Here is a 21,916-nt window from a genome sequence, read left to right on the forward strand (position 1 = left end):
GCCCGGGGTCAGTAGGGGGCCCCATGAGATGCCCCTGGTACCTTTTTCATAGGCTTTTTTGAGTTTGGGCAAGGGCACAGGGGCCCCATGATCCCTATTGCCCGGGGACCCCATGAGTTGTCAGTCCGCCCCTGTATTGCCTGGGGGCCCCATGAGTTTTCAGTTTGCCCCTGTCTCAGAACATGTGTCTATTATGTTTCTTTCCTATGATCATCAGCTCTAGTGACCATAATGGAGTATTTTCCTAAAAAACTGGTGGCCACTAGATAGAGCTGACAATTCTAGGAAATAAACATATTAGGCACATTATGGAAATTATTTGCAACAGCTGTGCAAATGCTGAGACATTCACACCACACTTTTTTTTTATAAATAGACCCCAAAGAGTGCCCCCTTGTCCTACCAAATGAACATAAGATAAATAACTTTGTTCACTATATGGACCATTTATGTATTTTCAACGTATGTGGTGGTCATGTCCCCTCTTAAATGTCTCTTCTCAAGGGGAATAAATTCACTTTGGCTAATCTTTCCTCATAACTGAGCTCCTCTTTAGTTTTGTTACCTCTCTCTATGTACAAACTCTAGCTCCCTTTTATTCTTTTTGTAAACTGGTGCCCAAAATTGAACTGCCTATTCTAGATGAGGAACAATATTATGTTTCTTTCTCCGTAGTCTATGCCTCTTTTATTAAAAGAAAGTATTTTTCTTGCTTTAGAAACTACAGTTAGGCACTTCTTGCTATAATTAAGTCCACAGTCTACCAGAACACCCAGATCTTCGTAATTATTGTCTCACCCAGTTGTACTCCTGCTCAAATTTATGATACATGCAGGTTTTTAGCCCCCAAGTGAATAACTATACATTTATCAATATTAAACCTCATTTGCCATCAAGTCGCCTAATTAAAAAGTGTATTCAGATCTGCTTATAAATTGGAAACATTCAGTAAGAACTTTATTCCACTACATAGTCTGGTGTCATCTGCAAACACAGAAATGGTACTTTTAATCCCAAACTTTATATAATTTATAAATACGGTAAAAAATAGAGATCCCAACACTGAACCTTGGAGTACACTACCCTAACGCATACCATTCACAATATGAATACGTTATAATTACTCTCTGAATGTGGTCTCTAGGTTAGTCTTCATTTATATACAGGCAGAATTTTCTAAGCCTATTAACCTTTAAAAAGAACTTCACCCTTCATGTTATTTTTTTTTTCTTTACCCTCTTACCTTGTTCTCTGGGTTATTCTCTACAAACATATTCACAAGCCCAGAGAATCCAGTGTTGTCCTCCTGTAATCTGAGAAGCAAGGAGATACTCATGGGCTGCCAAAATACTCTTACAGAAAAAAGATGCTGCCTACACCAAAATGTGTTCCCACATAAAAGTGACTAAGAAAAATTTGTGTGTAGTGTGGTGCTGCTAATAAGTGCATAAACAACAAAGGCCAATAAAAGAAAATAAATACTACATAAAATAAACAATAAAGTGAAGCAAAAATGGATGTATCAGTAAACACCCTGCTGACCGTCAAACCTGTGTATCAATCAATCCTCTTTAAACTCAAAAATATATATAAATATATATATTTATATATATTTGCAAGACATCTGACGCAAATGTCTATGCAAATGGCACCAAAAGTAGTACTACTTTAGAAATCGGTGTGGCTCCGACCAAGTCGGAACCGCACCGATATGACTGCTCTAATTGCGGACAATAGGGTGCGACTTGGCATGCAATTTGCAAATCGCATGGCATACAAATCGCATGCCAATTCGCATCCCGTGTGACCAGGGACTTAGTCCCGGTGACAATGATTATCAAAACAAATAGAGAGTGTGAATAACCCTAGCAGAGACACAGATAACAAGAATAATGTGACAGGCATTTTGAATTCTCACCACTTTTTTGAAAACTAAAAAGGCCTTGCCTTTAAATTCAATTTAAGTATTTTAATAAATAACCTGAAATTTCTTTAAAAAATATTATGGAGTTTATGAAGTCCCATCAGACCAGCAAGAACAACCTTCCAAACCCCTGAACCCCTACCTTCCATATAACACATATGACCATAGAAAGCCCTTGTAAACATAAAATGTTGTAAAAGACATTAACTAGCCTAGGTTCACACATATGCGGTGCAGGAGACGCAGTGATCCCTGTGCATTTCCGCACCAAATTGCAATTGTACTGCGTTTATGATCATCTGTTGGTCTCAAGGTAAAGTTAACAACACCCCCGTATCACAATCGCAGTGCGGTTTGCCCACACAGGATCACTATTACAAAACAACCATGTGATGTGGTTGTGGTGTGGCTCCAAAAAAGGTCCCTCCACTTCTTTGGTGTGGCGCAGTGCGATTTGAGCCCTTTCAAAATGAATGGACTCAGATAGCGGTGCACAGAATTGCATGTGAATTACACAGGAATTTAGCGCAATTCCTGTGCAATTCACATGCAAGCTATAGTGTGAGCCGGAGCTTAAAGCATTATAATTGACAAGGTATGCAAGCTATAGGGTGAACCGGGGCCTAAAGTATTATAATTGACAAGGTATGCAAGCTATAGGGTGAACCGGGGCCTAAAGCATTATATAAAGCATTATAATTGACAAGGTATGCAAGCTATAGGGTGAACCGGGGCCTAAAGCATTATAATTGACAAGGTATGCAAGCTATAGGGTGAACCAGGGCCTAAAGCATTATAATTGACAAGGTATGCAAGCTATAAGGTGAACCAGGGCCTAAAGCATTATATAAAGCATTATATTTGACAAGGTATGCAAGCTATAGGGTGAACTGGGGCCTAAAGCATTATAACTGACAAGGTATGCAAGATATATGGTGAACCGGGGCCTAAAGCATTATAACTGACAAGGTATGCAAGCTATAGGGTGAACCGGGGCCTAAAGCATTATAACTGACAAGGAATGCAAGCTATAGGGTGAACCGGGGCCTAAAGCATTATAATTGATAAGGTATGCAAGCTATAGGGTGAACCGGGGCCTAAAGCATTATAATTGACAAGGTATGCAAGCTATAGGGTGAACTGGGGCCTAAAGCATTATAATTGACAAGGTATGCAAGCTATAGGGTGAACCGGAGCCTAAAGCATTATATAAAGCATTATAATTGACAAGGTATGCAAGCTATAGGGTGAACCGGGGCCTAAAGCATTATAACTGACAAGGTATGCAAGCTATAGGGTGAACCGGGGCCTAAAGCATTATAATTGACAAGGTATGCAAGCTACAGGGTGAACCGGGGCCTAAAAAATTATATAAAGCATTATAATTGACAAGGTATGCAAGCTATAGGGTGAACCGGGGCCTAAAGAATTATAATTGACAAGTTATGCAAGCTATAGGGTGAACCGGGGCCTAAAGCATTATATAAAGCATTATAATTGACAAGGTATGCAAGCTATAGGGTGAACCGGGGCCTAAAGCATTATAACTGACAAGGTATGCAAGCTATAGGGTGAACCGGGGCCTAAAGCATTATAATTAACAAGGTATGCAAGATATATGGTGAACCGGGGCGTAAAGCATTATAATTGACAAGGTATGCAAGCTATAGGGTGAACCGGGGCCTAAAGCATTACAACTGACAAGGTATGCAAGCTATAGGGTGAACCGGGGTCTAAAGCATTATAATTGACAAGGTATGCAAGCTATAGGGTGAACCGGGGTCTAAAGCATTATAACTGACAAGGTATGCAAGCTATAGGGTGAACCGGGGCCTAACGCATTATAATTGACAAGGTATGCAAGCTATAGGGTGAACCGGGCCTAAAGCATTATAATTGACAAGGTATGCAAGCTATAGGGTGAACCGGGGCCTAAAGCATTATAATTGACAAGGTATGCAAGCTATAGGGTGAACCGGGCCTAAAGCATTATAATTGACAAGGTATGCAAGCTATAGGGTGAACCGGGCCTAAAGCATTATAATTGACAAGGTATGCAAGATATAGGGTGAACCAGGGCCTAAAGCATTATAATTGACAAGGTAAGAAAATTCCATAATAATGCTTTATTATTTTCCTTGGAGACAAAATGTTAATGCTAAAAAAATAATATACATGTAACTGCAGTAAAAACACAGTATAATTAAGAAAAGGAATATATAAATAATTGAAATAGTGTAAGAATCTGGAGACAGAATCTGTTTTGTTGTGTTTTTATATTTTTTACGAAATCTACTAAAACCTTTATTAGAACCCTGGAAGATAATTGGTCTCTAAAATTTGACAAAGAAAAATGAAAGTCAGATGGTACAGGTTAATATCAGCTGGATAGAAAGTAAGATGAGGCAAAGGTGAGGTCAGGATTAATGGAAAGGTCATGGCAGGCACCAAGGATCGCATCCTTTGGGATCAATGGCAGCAGAGGTCAGCAACAGGTAATCAAGGTAGAAAACAAAGATAAAGGTAGCACATTCATACCTTCTATTCATGTGAAAATTAGATTCAGGCTGGTTACATATGTTGTAATGATACACATTACGTCTGTTTTCCTACTCTGTCACGTGTTCAGTTGTTGGGATACATGAATTATTGGTAATTTTTTGTGTATTTAAATATTATATTACGTTCTACATGTTTTAGTGCACTTGAGTTGAGCCAAATCATCCAAAAGACAGCAAAGTCAGGATCATAGGGCTTTGTGAATGTCCTGGAGGCACAGGTAAACCAGAGGGACAGTGCCATTGGTAAGGTCTGTGCATTTGCCTGTCAATATACAAAGATGAATGTACAGTGGGTATAGAAATGATCACCCCCCTCTAAAATAATCACATTTTGTTTCTTTGCAGCCTGGAATGAAGACAGACACAGTTTTTGTTTTATCCAGCTATATTTACTCAGTGAAATGTATAACTTATAAGTGAAAGGTATAACACCAACATGTCAGAAAAAAAACAGAACAAATGTGGCTTGTATGGAAGGGTTGCAAGAAAAAAGCCACTCCTCAAGAAAGACCACATACAGTCATGACTGAGCTTTGCCAAAACGCACCTTGAAGATTCTGAGGCCACATGAAAAAATGTGTTATTGTCAGATGAGACTAAAATGTAATTATTTGGCCTCAATACTATACGATATTTCTGGTGGAAATCCAATACAGCTCAACATCCAAATAACACCATTCCTACATAAGTGCAACTTATAATATCCAACATGTCAGAAAAATGAAAAAATTCAAAAACAGGATTAATGAGTTGAAAAAAGGATCACCCCCTTGTGTCAGTATTTTGTTGAACCACCTTTTGCTTTAATGACAGCCTTTAGTCTGCTGGGATATGTCTCTAGTAAGTTTACACATCTAGACTTTACAATATTTGCCCGTTCTTCTTTGCAGGACTGCTCAAGTTCAGTTAAAATTGATGGTCACCGTTTGTAGACTGCAGTCTTCAAGTCCTTCCACAGATTTTCAATGGGGTTTAAGTCTGGGTTCTGGCTAGGTCATGCAAAGACATTCACCTTTTTCTCCTTCAACAACTATGTGGTCATTTTTGCTGTGTGCTTTGGGTCATTGTCATGTTAGAAGATAAACCTTCTTCCCATTGACAAGTTTCTGGCAGAGGGCAGCAGATTTTCCTCAAGAATTTGACAGTAATTTTCCCCATCCATTTTTTTCTTCTATTCTGTCAAGTGCTCCAGTTACTGCTGCAGAGAAACCCCCCTATAACATATTACCAGCTCCATGCTTAACTGTAGGAATGGTGTTATTTGGATGGTGAGCTGTATTGGATTTCCGACAGACATTTTGTTTAGTGTTGAGGCCAAATAATTCAATTTTAGTCTCATCTGACCATAACACATTTTCCATGTGGCCTCAGAGTCTTCAAGGTGTGTTTTGGCAAAGCTCAGTCGTGACTGCATGTGGCCTTTCTTGAGCAGTGGCTTTTTTCTTGCAACCCTCCCAAACAAGCTACATTTGTTCTGTTTTTCATTTTTTTTTGTTCTGACACATTGGTGTTATACCTTTCACTTATAAGTTATACGTTACACTGAGTAAATACAGCTGGATAAAATAAAAACTGTGTCTGTCTTCATTTCAGACTGAAAAGCAACAAAAATGTGATTATTTTAAAGAAGAGTGGTGATTCTTTTCTATACCCACTGTACTTCAAGACAGTTGGTGTTTGGTGGGGTGATGCAATTACAGTGCAAATGGGTCATCTTTTATGAGCCTATTGCAATCATTATCAGTGTCACTGAATGGAATGGGGGGGGGGGGGCAGAGTTGATACCTTGCCAAGTGACCCATTCTACTTTAATCCATTTCAATCCATCTGAATTGTGTTCTAATATTTATAGTGCTAACATATTGATATTATATAGCCCCTAGCAGGGGCGGACTGACAACTCATGGGGCCCCGGGCAATAGGGGACCATGGGGCCCCTGTGTCCTTGCCCAAACTAAAAAAAGCCTATGAAAAAGGTACCAGGGGCATCTCATGGGGCCCCTTACTGACCCTGGGCCCTTGGGCAGTGCCCGAGTTTCCAAATGGTCAGTCAGCCCCTGGCCCCTAGTCAACCCAAGCAGAGGGAAATGTATTGTTTCACAAGCTTCAAACAACTTGCAGATTCATATTTGGTGTGTAATAAAGTTTTGATGTGCTTTATATGACTTTTGTGGTGGTTATAAACTTTTTTGTGGGTGGGGGAGGTAGGAATTGTTCTAATTTATTGAGATTAGATGAATGGCACCTGTTTAAGTATTTAGAGCAGAGCAATTGGTTTTTTTTAGTTTTTTTGGGGGTATTTTCTGTTTATTTATGTTGTAATATGAGGACGGGTAGCCATTTAATAATTATATGAACTGTATAAAATGCATACATCAAATTTTTGTTTTACCACATTGTCTGTCCTGCAACCTGATTTTCAGGCAAAAATACAAAGTAAAGTGACAACACTTGCATACATGGTACTTTAGACTAATGATCAGGTTTTTTCCCAACAAACATGAAAACCACCCTGGGTTTGGTTTTGTCCACTAGAAGTTGAGAAATAAATGCAAGCAATTTCTGGAATCATACATATATACGACAGTTCTTAGTTTCACTTTTTGACAGATAACCTACCTCATTCCTAAGTATTGTATCTTTGCCATTTTTTGCTTTGACAAGCATAAAAGATTTATTCAAGGACTTAATTCTATTTCATACCAGTACAGTATGTGTAACCCACTATTGAAGTAGAATTTTTGAAAATGTAAGCATTGCCAAGCATGACAACTTTTTAAAAACTACACAAATAAGCTATAGTGTTTTTTAAATTATGCAGTTCATGAAGTGTTACCCCATGGGCCTTCAACAATAAACTTCATATTATAATCTTTATATATCTTGTCCTTTTTGAGACAGTTACCAGAAGCTTCCATCAGAACCTTTTAGATATTCTACCAAGTATGTTGTCTTTTTATGACTGTAAACGAATGACTGTAAACGAAGATGTGTACATGGACACATAGGAAAACATTAGGGAGAGTTCAGGGGCTGCTGAAAAAAACGCTGAACATCTCCTAAACGTGAGTTTATCAGCTGCAGTGTACATGAGCCCTTAGAATGCATTAGAGACACTTTTGCTAAATCTGCCAGTGCCAAGCTTTATAAATTTCAAGGTTTGTTTTAAGGGCCATTGTCGGTGGGCTTTTGTTCATGAAAGAGCTGCTTACAAATCTATGAGAATGAAAAAGAAGCTTAAAACAGGTCAAATGCACCTGTCAGTCAGTTTTTAATGATTTCATAAGTGTTTCAAACTGATGACAAAGGCACACTGCATTTGCCTGCAAGTCCCAATAAAGTGGCACATATATTATACTCTTCTTATGCAGTAAGTGGTGGTTTTGCAGTGGTGGAGAAGATCATCAATAAAAGTTGACTAAAGATGTTGGAACATTAATCAATTATCTGGCAAACTGAAATATTTGCAGTTAATTTACTCCCAATCAATTCATATATGAAATACAATTTACTTTCCTAACCATGAAGACATGAAACAGACAAAATCCCATATACCAGCATTATGGTTGTCACCATTGTTCCATATATGCAATAGATCAATTTAGTAGGCTCATTATAAGAAGGTATAACCACATTAAAGAGAAGCTATAGTATTTTACAGGGGTTTAGAAATGAATTTAAAGCTGAGCAGGCAGCATGTGGCACTCTAAGTGATATGCAAGTTGACCATGCATCAGCTGGAGATACTGCTCCCATGGATGTAGATGGATGAGCAATTGAATGCCAATTGGTGAGTTGGCCTTTTGGATAAGATCAAGTGTACTATCTGTTCTTATCAGTGTCCAGTTAGGGCGCTCTGCCATCATCCTGGCCTTCTGACTGGGGTAGCTGGCTGTATAGTATCCCAGCTGGTATGACAGGGGCCTTGAGAGATCATCCCGGGATGGAACAGGAACCAGGGCGTCCCTGGGTAGTGGAGGCCAGGAGTAATTCCCTAGTGGAGGATTCTGAGGGGCCCAGTGTTTCCTGATTTAGCTGTGCTATCTTATTTGGCCAAGGGCTAGGAAGGCAGAGCGTCAAGTGTCCCCCTTGGAGTGGTGTCTTAGGGGTACCAGAGTAGCACTATGGATTTAGGACCCTACTGTGTAAAAATGCACTAGGTCATAACACCTACTTTTTTTCTGCACCACACTTCATGGTCTAGGCTTTTTGGCCAAGACCTGGGGAAATTTTTGTTACTAGGCCATACGTCCTACCCAATGCACCTGTCCTTGCACTTTTTTTTTTTGCATAATTATTTGCTGTCCATGTGTGTCACCCTGCACTTATTTACTGTATGTGTTTTCTTTTCACCTAAGATAAAAAGTGCGGGTTTTCAGGCCTACCCTGAAGTCTGTGGGAAGGATGTGTGGGTATTATGTCCCTTCTTCCTCTGCGGGGGGGGGGGTCTTTCTTTGGGAGAACCCCCTCATCTAGTACTCATTGGTCGGCTCTGGCTGGCCATGTGGAGAGAGGTCTGCCAGGCCTATTGGCTAGGTGAACCTGAGTGTGCCTTACCTCCATCAGGAGTCTTGTGAACCAGGATACCAGGAATGGCTGCATCCTCTTTGGGAGGAGACTAATAGACACACCTTAAGTGCACTTTTTTGTGCTTGTTTAAATGTACTTTTTTGTTTACTTTGATGTTTAGCTTTGAACAACACACCACGGGCTCGGGAAAAATAATTTCCTTGTATCCTCACTGACAAGAAAATGGAAATTGAGAAGCAAAAGGTCAAATGATCTCTGCTGAAGTGGAAGATAAACTAATCTGAACCCTAGTCATCCTCCTTAACAGAGATTACACAACCAAGGGTTTAGATGTCAGATGTGGCCTGAACCTGGAGAATTCTGAGGCAGTATTCTCTCCAGAAAATATACAAATTTATAATTCCAGAAAAAGTGTTTACAGAGCTTGATGTGTGTATCTAATCATAGGTCTGCTACAAAATAAATAATCCCACTATATCTGCTTCCAAAATCTGTGACCTGTTGATGGATCCAAACAAGCAATAGAATGTGGTTTCCTGATCAATTAATGTAATATCTTGTAAAGCAAACATGGAAAATCAATAGGATAATTATTAATTATAGTATACAGCCTTCATGTAGCCCTAAATAGCTGTGTTATTTTTCAGCTCATTGCTAAATACAGTATGTGTACGGAACCTTCCCTTTATAATCTACGAATCTAATAGGACATCTGATGAAAAAAATCTAGCATATTAGATAAAGGAACAAAGACTTTAAAAACCCCACGTTACAACCGTGTCACACCAAAGCTGTATGTTTGTGATTAAAAATAATTTGCACTGACAAGACTGGAAATATTACTATGATTATGTCTTTTACTTGTTTAAATCTGCAAGTAGACAGTTCAGTAAATATTTTAACATTAATAGCAGTTTTGGAATGAAAGTAAAAGGGAAAGGAAATTGGAAAAAAGTCCAGTAAAAGAAAGCATGTCAGTGATCACCATTAAGGTTTTTCAATATTTAATGGGAGGTCTATTTGCCATGCAATCCCTGGGAGACTTGTAGTGTGAGTACTGTGCGGTTGCTTAGTTACTGGATCCCAAGAGGATGCATGCAAGGAAAGGTTGTAGAAAGAAAACCAAGCAGTTAACAGAAGAGTAGAGCAATGACATCGAACAAGAAAGGAGAAACTGTCACACACAGTCCTAGTTCATAAGAAACACAAAGCCATGTAGTGTATATCATTATTGTGACTGGCTTGTGCCTAAAATGTATTCATATTGGTAGTATATAGATCATAGGTAGGAGTTTTATGGGAAATGACACTTTGTATAAAAAATACAATGAAAGTTATAGGGAATTTATAGACCTTTAATATTTTTATATCTACCTATCAGTCACTTTACTCTGAATATTCTTATCAAGATGTTAGTGCTTTACAAATTTCTTTCTGTATATCATTTGAAATTATTTTGTTTCAATGTAATAATATAATTAATAATTATAATATTTATATATAAATATATGGTATATATTATATACACATATAATATAAACAAATATAATTTGTTCAAAGTATAGCTATACAACAATGATAATTTTGTTTAGTGTGCTATTCTTTAGGAAATTCTGCCTGACAAAATTGTATTTATAAAGGGTACTCTAATTTTCAGTGCAATTTTTTCCACACTGTATATTACGGTGTAAATAGTGTCAGCACTAAGGAAATTTTAAAAAAATGGTAGCCAAATCAGCCCTGAATCCAAACTTAAACTCTACGCCCCTGAATATAAACTAAACAGTATATAAACGCAAATATTTCACATAGCCCTCTGGGGGAGGTCAAGCTCAACACTGCACAATTGCATGTCAGGTGCTGGCTTGGCTTGTCTGCAACAAAGCAATCAACTGTATCAGCAACAGGAACGCTGCACATCAAGATGCAAAATATCCTCTTTTATTAAAATAGTCGGCAAGACCGAGTTGTTTTCTGACATGTTTTGCATTAGGCACAGCCCTTATCATGTGACATCAATCAGCAAATATGGTCATGTACATATACTATATGGTCAATGACTTCATACTGTCCCTTTGCTTATACTGCCAGGAAATTGGACTGGGAGATGGCATTCGATATGAGTCAAGCAATGGACTCAGACCAGTTTCCAGTTAGCTGGGGTTTTTTATTCAATGAATCTGTGGCCGTTTGGCACTCACATGGGGGCAGATTATGAGAGCCCCCCCTTTTGTAAAGGCTTCCACATTCTGATAAGCTCCCTGCCAGCAGATCCCCACAACCAGTAAGACAGGGTTGTGGGGAGGAAGATTTGATCTCATCAACAAGGAGACAAGGTGCTTTACCAAGGGTTCCTCCTGGCAAGGTAACTCCTCATGTTGATAGCATGTGGCCTGGTATGGTTCAGGGAGGGGGCACACACTTACCTACCCCCTTTCTTGGCCAAAGAGACTGTGTGCTTAAATAAAGGTCTGGTATGGATTGAGGAGGGGGCATCCTTTTTTTTGCCAGCTGCCTAACAACCAGGAGGACGTCATCACATTTAGTAGTGGTAATGATATCACTAATAAATATTTCCCTTTACACTGCAGCTGGCGGTTTGTTGGCCGATCACCCATTCATTCAACTGTTCACACAGGAATCTCCATTGACTGTACACAGTGCAGAGGTCTTCCTCATAATATTTCACCTGCTGGTCAAATGTTCTTTGCCTATAATGTTAGGCTATTTTCTCTATTGCTGAATCTTCTTAGAACTTTTTCTTTTTGTTAGAATTAAATATTAGGGAGCGTTACATTTGCCCAGTGAAAGACAACAAGGAAACTATTACGCACATATTATAAATATTACAGGTATTTTTGTTATGCTTACACAAATGTTGAGACTCAAAACAAATATTTTTATACATAGACCCCTTAAACATAAATGTTAACCAAGCAAGGGTTGAATGGGACCATTAAGCATTGTTGTATGATGGGATCCTGTTAGATTTACATGCTTGGTAGCTTGATTTTGCCTTTGGTAAAACACATCACGAAATACACATAAAACCGACTTCAAGGCAACATTCATCAGCCCATATATTTTTTCAGGCCAGATGGCTAAGTTGTAGCAGAAAATATTCTTTAAATTTAATATTTTGTATGCTACACTGATTAATTACTGCTTGTCTGCAGGCAGAATAGTAAAAACATAACTGAATGGAAGCTTTCAGTTACTATAAGTTCAACAATATTAAATAATAAAATAATCAAGCTAAAAAATAATGATAGGCTCAGAGCATGAAAAGGCTAAAGGAACAGGGTCTACATAACATTAACGGGTTTTGGCAAACAGATTGGTTAACCCCTTCCAGCCGACGGCACACACATATGTGGCCTCACCGAACTGGGCTTTTTCCATGGGGACGCATATTTGCATACCTGTCTTTGTGCTAGGAGTGCGCCGCACAGCGCGCTCCTAGCACAAAGACCGGGGTGTCACTGAGAGCCCTGGTTCCCGTTCTAACGATCGGGACCTGGGACTCCCAATTCCTGGTCACATGATTGCTGTGATAGCCTCTAATTGGCTATAAAGGGATCTGTCACTGTGACGCCCACCCCCCTTGTTTTTTTTTCTCACTAAATGGAGGAGAGAGATACATTGTATCTCTCTATCTCCTTGCAGAGAAAAAAAAACTTTGTAAAAAAAAAAAAAAAGATAAATAAATATTTATCAAGGTTTGATCTAGTTCAGTGCCAGGGTTAGTGTTTGGGTCAAGGTCAGGGTCAAAAGTCAAGGTCAAAGGTCAGGGCAAAGGTCAGTATTTTTTTTTTTTTTTAATTGGTATCAGTGTCAGTTAGTGTCAGTGTGTTTTAGATAAAAAAAGAAAACAAAAAACAAAATGCGCATTATTGTTTCTGGGCTGTAGTACAGGTGCAAACAACAAATAACATACACATATGTGGTATCACTGCGATCGTCAAGAGCTGGAAAATGTATTTTGGGTTGTTCTTTGATTGTAGGTTATGGTAATAAGAAGAAACACACAGCTAAATTTAAAAAAAAAGCTGATAATAATAAAAAACAAAAATCAGCAGATATCCATTACCATTTACCACAAAATGAAAGCCCAATTTGTCCTGAAAAAAACAAGGTATAATGCACCTGGATGTACAAAGTAGTTGTGATGATATGTATAGTTTTACTAACACATGTCAAAGTTGTAAAATTTTACTTAGGCTTTAAGATTTGTTTTACCCTTAGGTGTGAAAGGGTTAAACAGTTTTGGAAGTAAAAACACACAATATATGTGTTATTTATCCAATTCGTTGTAACAGAGAAATACAAGGAGGGGTTTCCGAGGGATGGTCTGGAGCAGGGGTGGACTGGCCATTTGGAAACTCGGGCACTGTGTGTATAAGTGGGTGCTGCAGTGACCGTTGGCTGGAACCGAACAGAATCAGCAAGGGAGAATGTCACCAGCACACCGAGGATCACCAATATGGGTCCAAAAGTTTTAATGAACGATCACATAGTTACAGCAAGGCAACGCTTCAAAGTCTTGCAGGACCAGGGGCGGACTGACCATTTGGAAACTCGGGCACTGCCCGAGGGCCCGGGGTCAGTAGGGGGCCCCTGAGATGCCCCTGGTACCTTTTTCATAGGCTTTTTTGAGTTTGGGCAAGGACACAGGGGCCCCATGATCCCCTATTGCCCGGGGGCCCCATGAGTTGTCAGTCCGCCCCTGGTCCGGAGGGGGAAGGAAGCTGACCAGCCATAGCATAGTTGGCATCAAGCAAACTTTCAACCCTCTCTCTTCCAATTGAAGAACTTTGGGACATTATTGTTTCGTCCTTATGACAGTCATAGCAACTGGTGGGGATGCAAGTTCCTTCAAGGTAATCATTCTGCTCAAAATGCAGACTGGGTAGATGCCAAGCTTAAGTATGGTGCCCCTTATTATGTCCTCCTTAGTGTCAATAAACTAGCTGTATATTCAAGACTGAGTCTGCAGCTAGCTGTGCAGTCATTCCTAAACAGGTGTGGTGCAATTGGAGGCCTATCTTACAGGTTTATGCAGATACTGAGTTTTATTTAAAGTTCCTCCAAAGGACCTTGTTAAATGTGCCTAGAAGCTACTTTACTATTTTGTGTGAATAAGCAACATGGGCATAGTGTTTTATTACAGTATTGATAGTATTTTTACGAGTGCTATTATTTTGTCCAGTCTAGCACAGGACATTTTCTATCATAAAGAAAGCAAGCAAATATGTGCTTACGCTTTATAAGCCGCCTTACCTCTTGTCCCATGTTCATATGGGCACTGAAGAAACATTTTAATATTGCTAGGTGTACGTCATTAATACAAAAAAGAATTATAGATCATGCAGCTGTTGATTACATATGCATTACTAATTACCCACAACTACATATTCAAGTCAACAGAGCCTTGTAAGGCCATGCTTAGCTATGACTGTGTTTCATTAGTACCAAACCCTTAATAAATATATATCCTTTACTATTAAATCAGTTCAGTAATGGTTTTCTTTTTTTATTCTCTTCTCCACCAGGCTGTGAAGAGGAGAGACTGGCACTTGAAGCAGCTCTCATGTACGGTGTCAAAAAAGAAATCCGAGACGAGCTACAGCTACTCACCGAGCATGACACTACAATAGACTTTCAGGAAGATAATGCAGTATTTGGCAGTGACTTCAAAGTCATTTTAACATTCAAGAATCAAAGTTCCAATCGGTATACAGTATCAGCCTATCTAACTGGACATGTTGTATTTTATACGGGAGTCCTGAAGTCAGAATTCAAAAATAAAACCATTGAAGTAACACTGGATCCTTTTTCCAGTAAGAATTCAAATTTATTCTCTTTACATATTTATTAATTAGGGCATTGTTACCACAAGGTAAGCTTAGTATTTGGTCTTATAAAGCATTTTTGTGTTGACTGCTTAGGCAGGGATCACTTGTGCCACAGCCTGTAAATTAGTCATTTCATACCAAACTTTTTTGCTTAATTTTGGAAAGTCATTAACAGAGATCCAGTATAAATATTAAAACAGGTAACTGCAGGGAATACAATCATAATTTTTAGATAAAACACATTTTAGATGTTTTATGCTATGTATGGTGGTAGAGAGGCTTAGTTTTAAAATTGGCAAGAAGTCCAGGCCAAGGCAACAGGGGCCTAGGATTTAGAGGCTCAGCAAGAACTCAGAAATGTATTTGAAGATTAGCAGTTGTTTACAGGAACTGTGTGGCATCTGTATCCAGAACAGATTATTTTTAAATCACTCAGCAATCAAAAGTGCAGTGCCATGATGATAACTGGTTTGGTGTGGGTGTAGAATTTATAGACTACTTTCTCAGACAGTGCCAAATATAGTAGTGCATTGGTATGGGTTCCATAGCCAATTGTCTGAAGAGTTTCAAAAAGCAGGTACTGATTAATATATAAAACATATGGACATTATCACTGGGTATTTATTTTCGTAAATGTTTTAACAGGCTTTTTATGTTTAAAAGTAAGGTTTAGCTTTTCTCTTTGGGTCTCAGAAGATTTGCTTGTCAAAACGGCCTGAGACTCAGCCAGGGCAGAAAGGCTTTGGAGGCTGCTGCAGGCATGTGCAAACACTATCAAGTACCTTCAAATCATGCCTGTATTAATTTGCCCCTTATCCCTAGTGACAGAGTCTCTTATTGGCTCATGTTATAGTTTTAGTTGCATGTAAAATCTTAAAGGGTTAAATGCTTTTTAAGTCTAGGGATAGAGGAATAAGGCATGATACGTACTTCCTTGGCAGGCACTGCCCCTATCCTCTTGTCTTCAATACTGCGGGTTGTGAGAGGGTCCTTGACATCCTCACTTACAATTCATGTCCATTGACCCTACATAGTACTATATGACATCATTAGTGAAGAGACAGAAGAGGCTTTGAGGGACCAATCATACAGATGGAGGAAACCTGCTGAGTAAGGTAGGTATTACACCTTATTCCTTTAGTCCAAGACTCAACATGCATTTAGCCCCTGCAGTGTGTCCTCCTATAATATTCTTTCCTGCCTAGAGTAGATCTTTAAAATTTTCTGTAAATTAAATGATAGAGTCTTGCAACCTCATTGGCTGGGGGCGGGGGGTCATTTGGGAGAAATGCTGTGATTTTTAATTGTGTCCCACACTGAAAGATCCTGTGAGTTCTTGAAGCTTAGAGCAGCTTTTGCACCTGCTGTGACACCTTGATAAAAAGGGAGCAAGGTTTCACAACACAGCACCTCTGGTATATTTTTTGAATATCAATTAACATTTCATTTTTCGGATTGTTCCAGAAGCACTATACCTTTATTCATGCATTTTGATAGAAAAATAGTATGATAATTATTTGCCAGACCTTCCATTGCATACGTCTAAATAATAAATACCTTTAACTGAAAGTCATGGTAATTATCCAAGAGCTTCACTGAGATATCATTCAATGCTACATTCTCTTAAAATGTGTGTAAATCCAAAATGTTTTGTTTCTCATTCTGGATAAACTAGGAAACGTTTGAGACTCCTGTCAGGTTTTATTGCCTTTCATGTCCCGTTGGGGGACATCAACTTGCTTCTTGTCTTTGAATGAAATCTCTCTGCAAAGTAAGGGAAATCACCTCTTTGACAACTATCAGCAGAACAAGAGCCCCCCCCCCCCCCCCCTGTAATTTTTCCCATCTTGTCATGTCAGTGGTATAAACAGAACTTTCAGAAGCCGGGTGCAAAAAGCCATGAAGGGCCCCCTGACCCCTGGCCAGAACCCTTCCCTCCAAGCCAGATGGCGGATCACATTGCAAGTGCTACCTTTGTGACCCTGGTCATCTTGCCACTGGTGTCAGTATTTTTTTATTTTTTGTATTTTATTTTTTTATCTTTTTTTTATCATTTTCTTTACAATATTCTTTTTTATTATTTTTTACATTTTTTATGAGCCCGATTGGGGGGGGCATTGGTGAGATATCAGGGGTCTAAATAGACATCTGATGTTCCACCTTTGAGACAGAGAAAGAAGATTGAGGACACAGCACTCAATCTCCTTCTCTGCAGCCTCAGCTGCACTGAATGAATGGACAGGAATAGCTCTGTACAGAGTTTCCTGTTCATTCACAAACTGAAGCACAGTAAACACAGCTTATTATGTTTCAGTTATGAATGGACAGAGTCAATGATCAGTATGTGAATTAAAGTTGAATTCTCTCCTGTGATGTTTCACCTTTGAGACCGAGAAAGGAGATTGAGGACACAGCCCTCTATATCCGTCTCTGCAGCTTTAGCTGCTCTTAATGAATGAACAGGAATAGCTCTGTACAGAGTTTCCTGTTCATTCACAAACTGAAGCACAGTAAACACAGTTTACTATGTTTCAGTTATGAATGGACAGAGCCAGTGATCAGTATGTGAATTAAAGTTGAATTCAAGACCAATACAGTAGCTCAATAACCAGGTAAGATAGATATCAGGGGTCTAAATAGACATCTGATGTTCCACCTTTGAGACAGAGAAAGAAGATTGAGGACACAGCCCTCAATCTCCTTCTCTGCAGCATCAGCTGCACTGAATGAATGGACAGGAATAGCTCTGTACAGAGTTTCCTGTTCATTCACAAACTGAAGCACAGTAAACACAGTTTACTATGTTTCAGTTATGAAGGAACAGAGTCAGTGATCAGTATGTGAATTTATGTTGAATTCTGTCCTGTGATGTTTCACCTTTGAGACAGAGAAAGGAGATTGAGGATATAACCCTCAATCTCCACCTCTGCAGCCTCAGCTGCACTGAATGAATGAACAGGAATAGCTCTGTACAGAGTTTCCCATTCATTCACAAACTGAATTACAGTAAACACAGTTTACTATGTTTCAGTTATGAATGGACAGAGTAAGTGATCAGTATGTGAATTAAAGTTGAATTCTCTCCTGTGATGTTTCACCTTTGAGACAGAGAAAGGAGATTGAGGATACAGCCTTCAATCTCCACCTCTGCAGTCTCAGCTGCACTGAATGAATGAACAGGAATAGCTCCGTACAGAGTTCCCCATTCATTCACAAACTGAAGCACAGTAAACACAGTTTACTATGTTTCAGTTATGAAGGAACAGAGTCAGTGATCAGTATGTGAATTAAAGTTGAATTCAAGACTAATATAGATACATATAATGAAGCAGTTTTACTTGCGAAAGGATTTGTATTTTTGATTACACATAGCTTTCTCAAGCACAGCCAGATGGATGCCACCCCTTGCTCTTTTACAGTTAAAAATTGTAGAAGGTATACAGTGGTGACCCACAGCCTGCTGCATGGACAATGAAAGAGCACCTGCAGACTGATTTGGTCAACTCTCTGCTCACTCTGCTTTCTCCTCCTATCAGCATGTTATTTGTCCGCACATCTGCATGCAGCACAATGTCTGTCAAGTCAAGGCTGTATAAGTCAAGGTACTTAGACTCATCAGGGTTGAGCTTAATGAATGAGGTGAAACTCTGCTGTCTTCCATCATCCGATCATGTGCAAGCAAAAATGCTGGGTTTTTTTTTGTAATTTTCCTTGCGTGTGACTGGGGTTTCTTTGAAAAGAAAAAATGAATGACGCATTAACGAATACGTAGCTGCATGAATATGTGTCTTTTATTTCTGCTTGGAGTTCAGTTCTAAGAAATGAGAAATAACAGCACAAAGAATACTAGCTGGAAAATGTCTTTTGCTTGATCAAGAAATATTATTTGGAAAAAGAATAGTTTAAAGAGAAGAAAGAAAGCACTGCTGCGTCTGGCATCATCTTCCATGTGGGCAATACTTTTGAAGGAGCAATTCTTGGCATAATCGGCAAAAAGATTGTACAGTTTTAAAGCTAAACGTGCTGACATGGCTTTTTGAAGACAGTAACATCTTTATGTATTATTAAGCTTACCTGAGGATATATGCAAAGCAAAGCCTTGCTTTGAAAGAATGCCATGCAATCAATATTTATTGCTGTTTTCATCCTTAGCAGTAACAGCAGTGTCAATAGCATGTTTTCCTTACAAACAACAGCAGACTTGCTTCAGCTAGATGAAATAGTGCTCACCCCGCTATGACTCTCCATCTTTGTCATAGAAAATCCCTCTTCTGATTACCTCTGGGAAACGGGGTTACAGTCAGGTCGTTGTGGCTTTATAGCAAATCCTGCCATATTTCAGTCATTCGGATTCACTGGGCTATTACATATATACTAAATTATCAATGACACACCAAGGAAGTGTGAGGACTTTGTGAAGCAAGATCATAAAAGTAATACAGCTAACTGTGTGCTCCTATTTTGTTGTCACCAGTGCTACCATAGCAACATACCGTACAACCTACTACCACCAGCTTGCATGTTTTAACCACTTCAAGTCCGGACACTTTAACCCCCTTCCTGTCCAGGCCAATTTTCAGCTTTCAGTGCTATCACACTTTGAATGACAATTGCACGGTCATGCAACGCTGTACCCATATGAATTTTTTTGCTTTTTTGAGACAGATAAAACCTTATTTTGGTGGTATTTATGCACCACTGGGATTTTTATTTTTTTGCTATATATATATATATATATATATATAGCAATATATATATATATATATATATATATATATATATATATATATATATATATATATATATATATATATATATATAAAAAGTCCAAAGTAAATAATCTGTCTTCATAAATCTTGGCCAAAATGTATTCATCTATCTTTTTAGTAAAAGAAAATAACACAAATTAGTTAATAACCAAAAATTATAATGAAAAAAAAACATTTTACATTTTTATTTAAATTTTTTTATATTATTATTTGTTTTGTTTTTTTGCATACTGTCACCCTAGCAGTACAGTGTCAACATAGTGACACTGTACTACTTGTGGGGGGTGATGAAGATTTTTTTTTCTTTTTTTACACTGATTGCTTTTTTAGCCATAAAGGCTGTAAAAGCAATCATTTCTCCTCTCTGTCTGCATTCCTGCAGCCATTGAGAAATACTATGCAAACTGTGATTGGTCACAGCTTGTCACATGGTACAAGGCTGTTGTGAATAGCCTTGTACCATGTGACCTCTGTGCTCATTCACAGATTTCACAAGTAGTAAGCAATGATGTCAAGAAGTGACATCTTGTTTACTACTGTTCATGTGATCATTGATTGGCCAATCAGTGATCACATGAATCGGGACCTCACACAGGAAATGGATGCGGGGGGATGTTTAGAAATGTCCACCCGCATCGGCAGCACTCCCGTCCGGCCGGTTTTCGACATGGGCTGGACGAGAAGAGGTTAAATAATAACAAATCAAATGCAGGCCTATGCACAGTCTGTTGAAAGCCTACTAAAAATCTCATTTTAAAACAGGTAAATACATTCCAAATTTATCAGACCAAAAGGTGTGAAAAGTCTATCAGTTTATTTTCATTCAAAAGCAGCCACAACCAGAGTAGAAAACCCTGTCCTCTGCCAGCATGTTGTAGAGAAGGAACCTTATTCTCTGTGTGGAAGGACTGCAGAGCTAGAGCTCTTCAATAAGCAGGGAGAATGTGCTTTTGAAAATTGTAGAGCTAGTGGTCTGACTCAGCAGGTGTTGTGTTGGACCTCTGCAGAGAGACCACTGCTTTCACGGAGAGAGCCAGTGTTCTTCAATACTGGCAGGGGGCAGGATTTTCTGTTACCAAGAGAGCTTTATTAAATTATCACTAAGATATACATAGTTAAATAGTTAGTCTGGCTGAAAAAAGACAAAAGTCTATCCAGTTAAAAAATCCTATACCCACAGTTGATCCAGAGAAAGACAAAAAAAACACAAAGCATAATCCAATTTGCTCCTGCAGGCAAATAAAATTCTTCCTGACACCCCAAGTGGCAATCAGATATTCCCTGGATCAACTTTACCTATAAATGTTAGTATTCAGTTGTATTCGATGTATCTGGGAAAGAATCCAGGCCTTTTTTAAAGCAATCCACTGAGCTGGCCAGAACCAACTCTTGAGGGAGTCTATTCCACATTTTCACTGCTCTCACTGTGAAGAAACCTTTCCGTATTTGGAGATTACATTTCTTTTCCTCCAGACATAAAGAGTGCCCTCTTGTCCTCTGTGATGACCTCAGGGTGAATATCTCTACACTGAGTTCACTATATGAACCACTGATGTATTTATACATGTTGATCATATCCCCCTTTAATCTCCTATTCTCAAGAGAGAATAAATTCAGTTTCTCTAATCGTTTCTCATAGCTGAGCTCCTCTTATCAGTTTGGTTGCCCTTCTCTGTACTTTCTCCAGTTCCCCAATGTTCTTTTTGTGAGATGGTGCCCAAAACTGAACTGTATATTCCAGACGAGGTGTTACTAATGATTTGTACAGGGGTAATATGATATCTCTCTCTCTCTGAAGTCTATACCTCTTTTAATACAAGAGAGGATTTTGCTCGCTTTAGAAACCACAGCTTGGCATTGAATGCATTGCTTATAATCTACCAGAACTCCTAGATCCTTCTCCAACATTGATTCCCCCAGTTGTACTCCCCCTAGTATGTATGATGCATGCATATTCTTAGCCCCCGAGTGCATAACCTTACATTTATCAACATTAAACCTCATTTCCCACATAGTTGCCCAATTAAACAGTGCATTGAGGTCGGCTTGTCAAATGTAAATTTACAAAAATGCTAGCAGAAAGAGCAACTAAGAAAATAGTTTTCAAGTAGAAGATCATAGAACCATGCCAGGGTCACAAGAATAACAGCAACATATAGTTTATATGATTATGATCTGTAACAAGATGATGGTATGCCATAAACCCAAAACCAGTTAAGTGCAACTCTCTGAGGATCATACAACCTAGTCCTGAAAAAGCAGCTTCCAAGCTTGCTG

The 21,916-nt window shown here is 38.8% G+C and overlaps 1 protein-coding gene across 1 annotated transcript in view; it reads left to right on the forward strand.

The window, feature by feature from the left end:
- F13A1 (coagulation factor XIII A chain) overlaps positions 1-21,916 on the forward strand; it is a 212,418-nt gene that overhangs the window by 157,190 nt on the left and 33,312 nt on the right. The window contains exon 12 of the mRNA XM_089682198.1: positions 14,568-14,855. Within this exon, the coding sequence (XP_089538324.1) occupies positions 14,568-14,855 (288 nt within the window). The remainder of the gene's footprint in view (positions 1-14,567; positions 14,856-21,916) is intronic.

Source organism: Staurois parvus, unplaced genomic scaffold, assembly GCF_062004578.1.
Source record: "Staurois parvus isolate SC_StPar_1 unplaced genomic scaffold, SC_StPar_1.0 ptg000287l, whole genome shotgun sequence".
NCBI lineage: Eukaryota > Metazoa > Chordata > Amphibia > Anura > Ranidae > Staurois > Staurois parvus.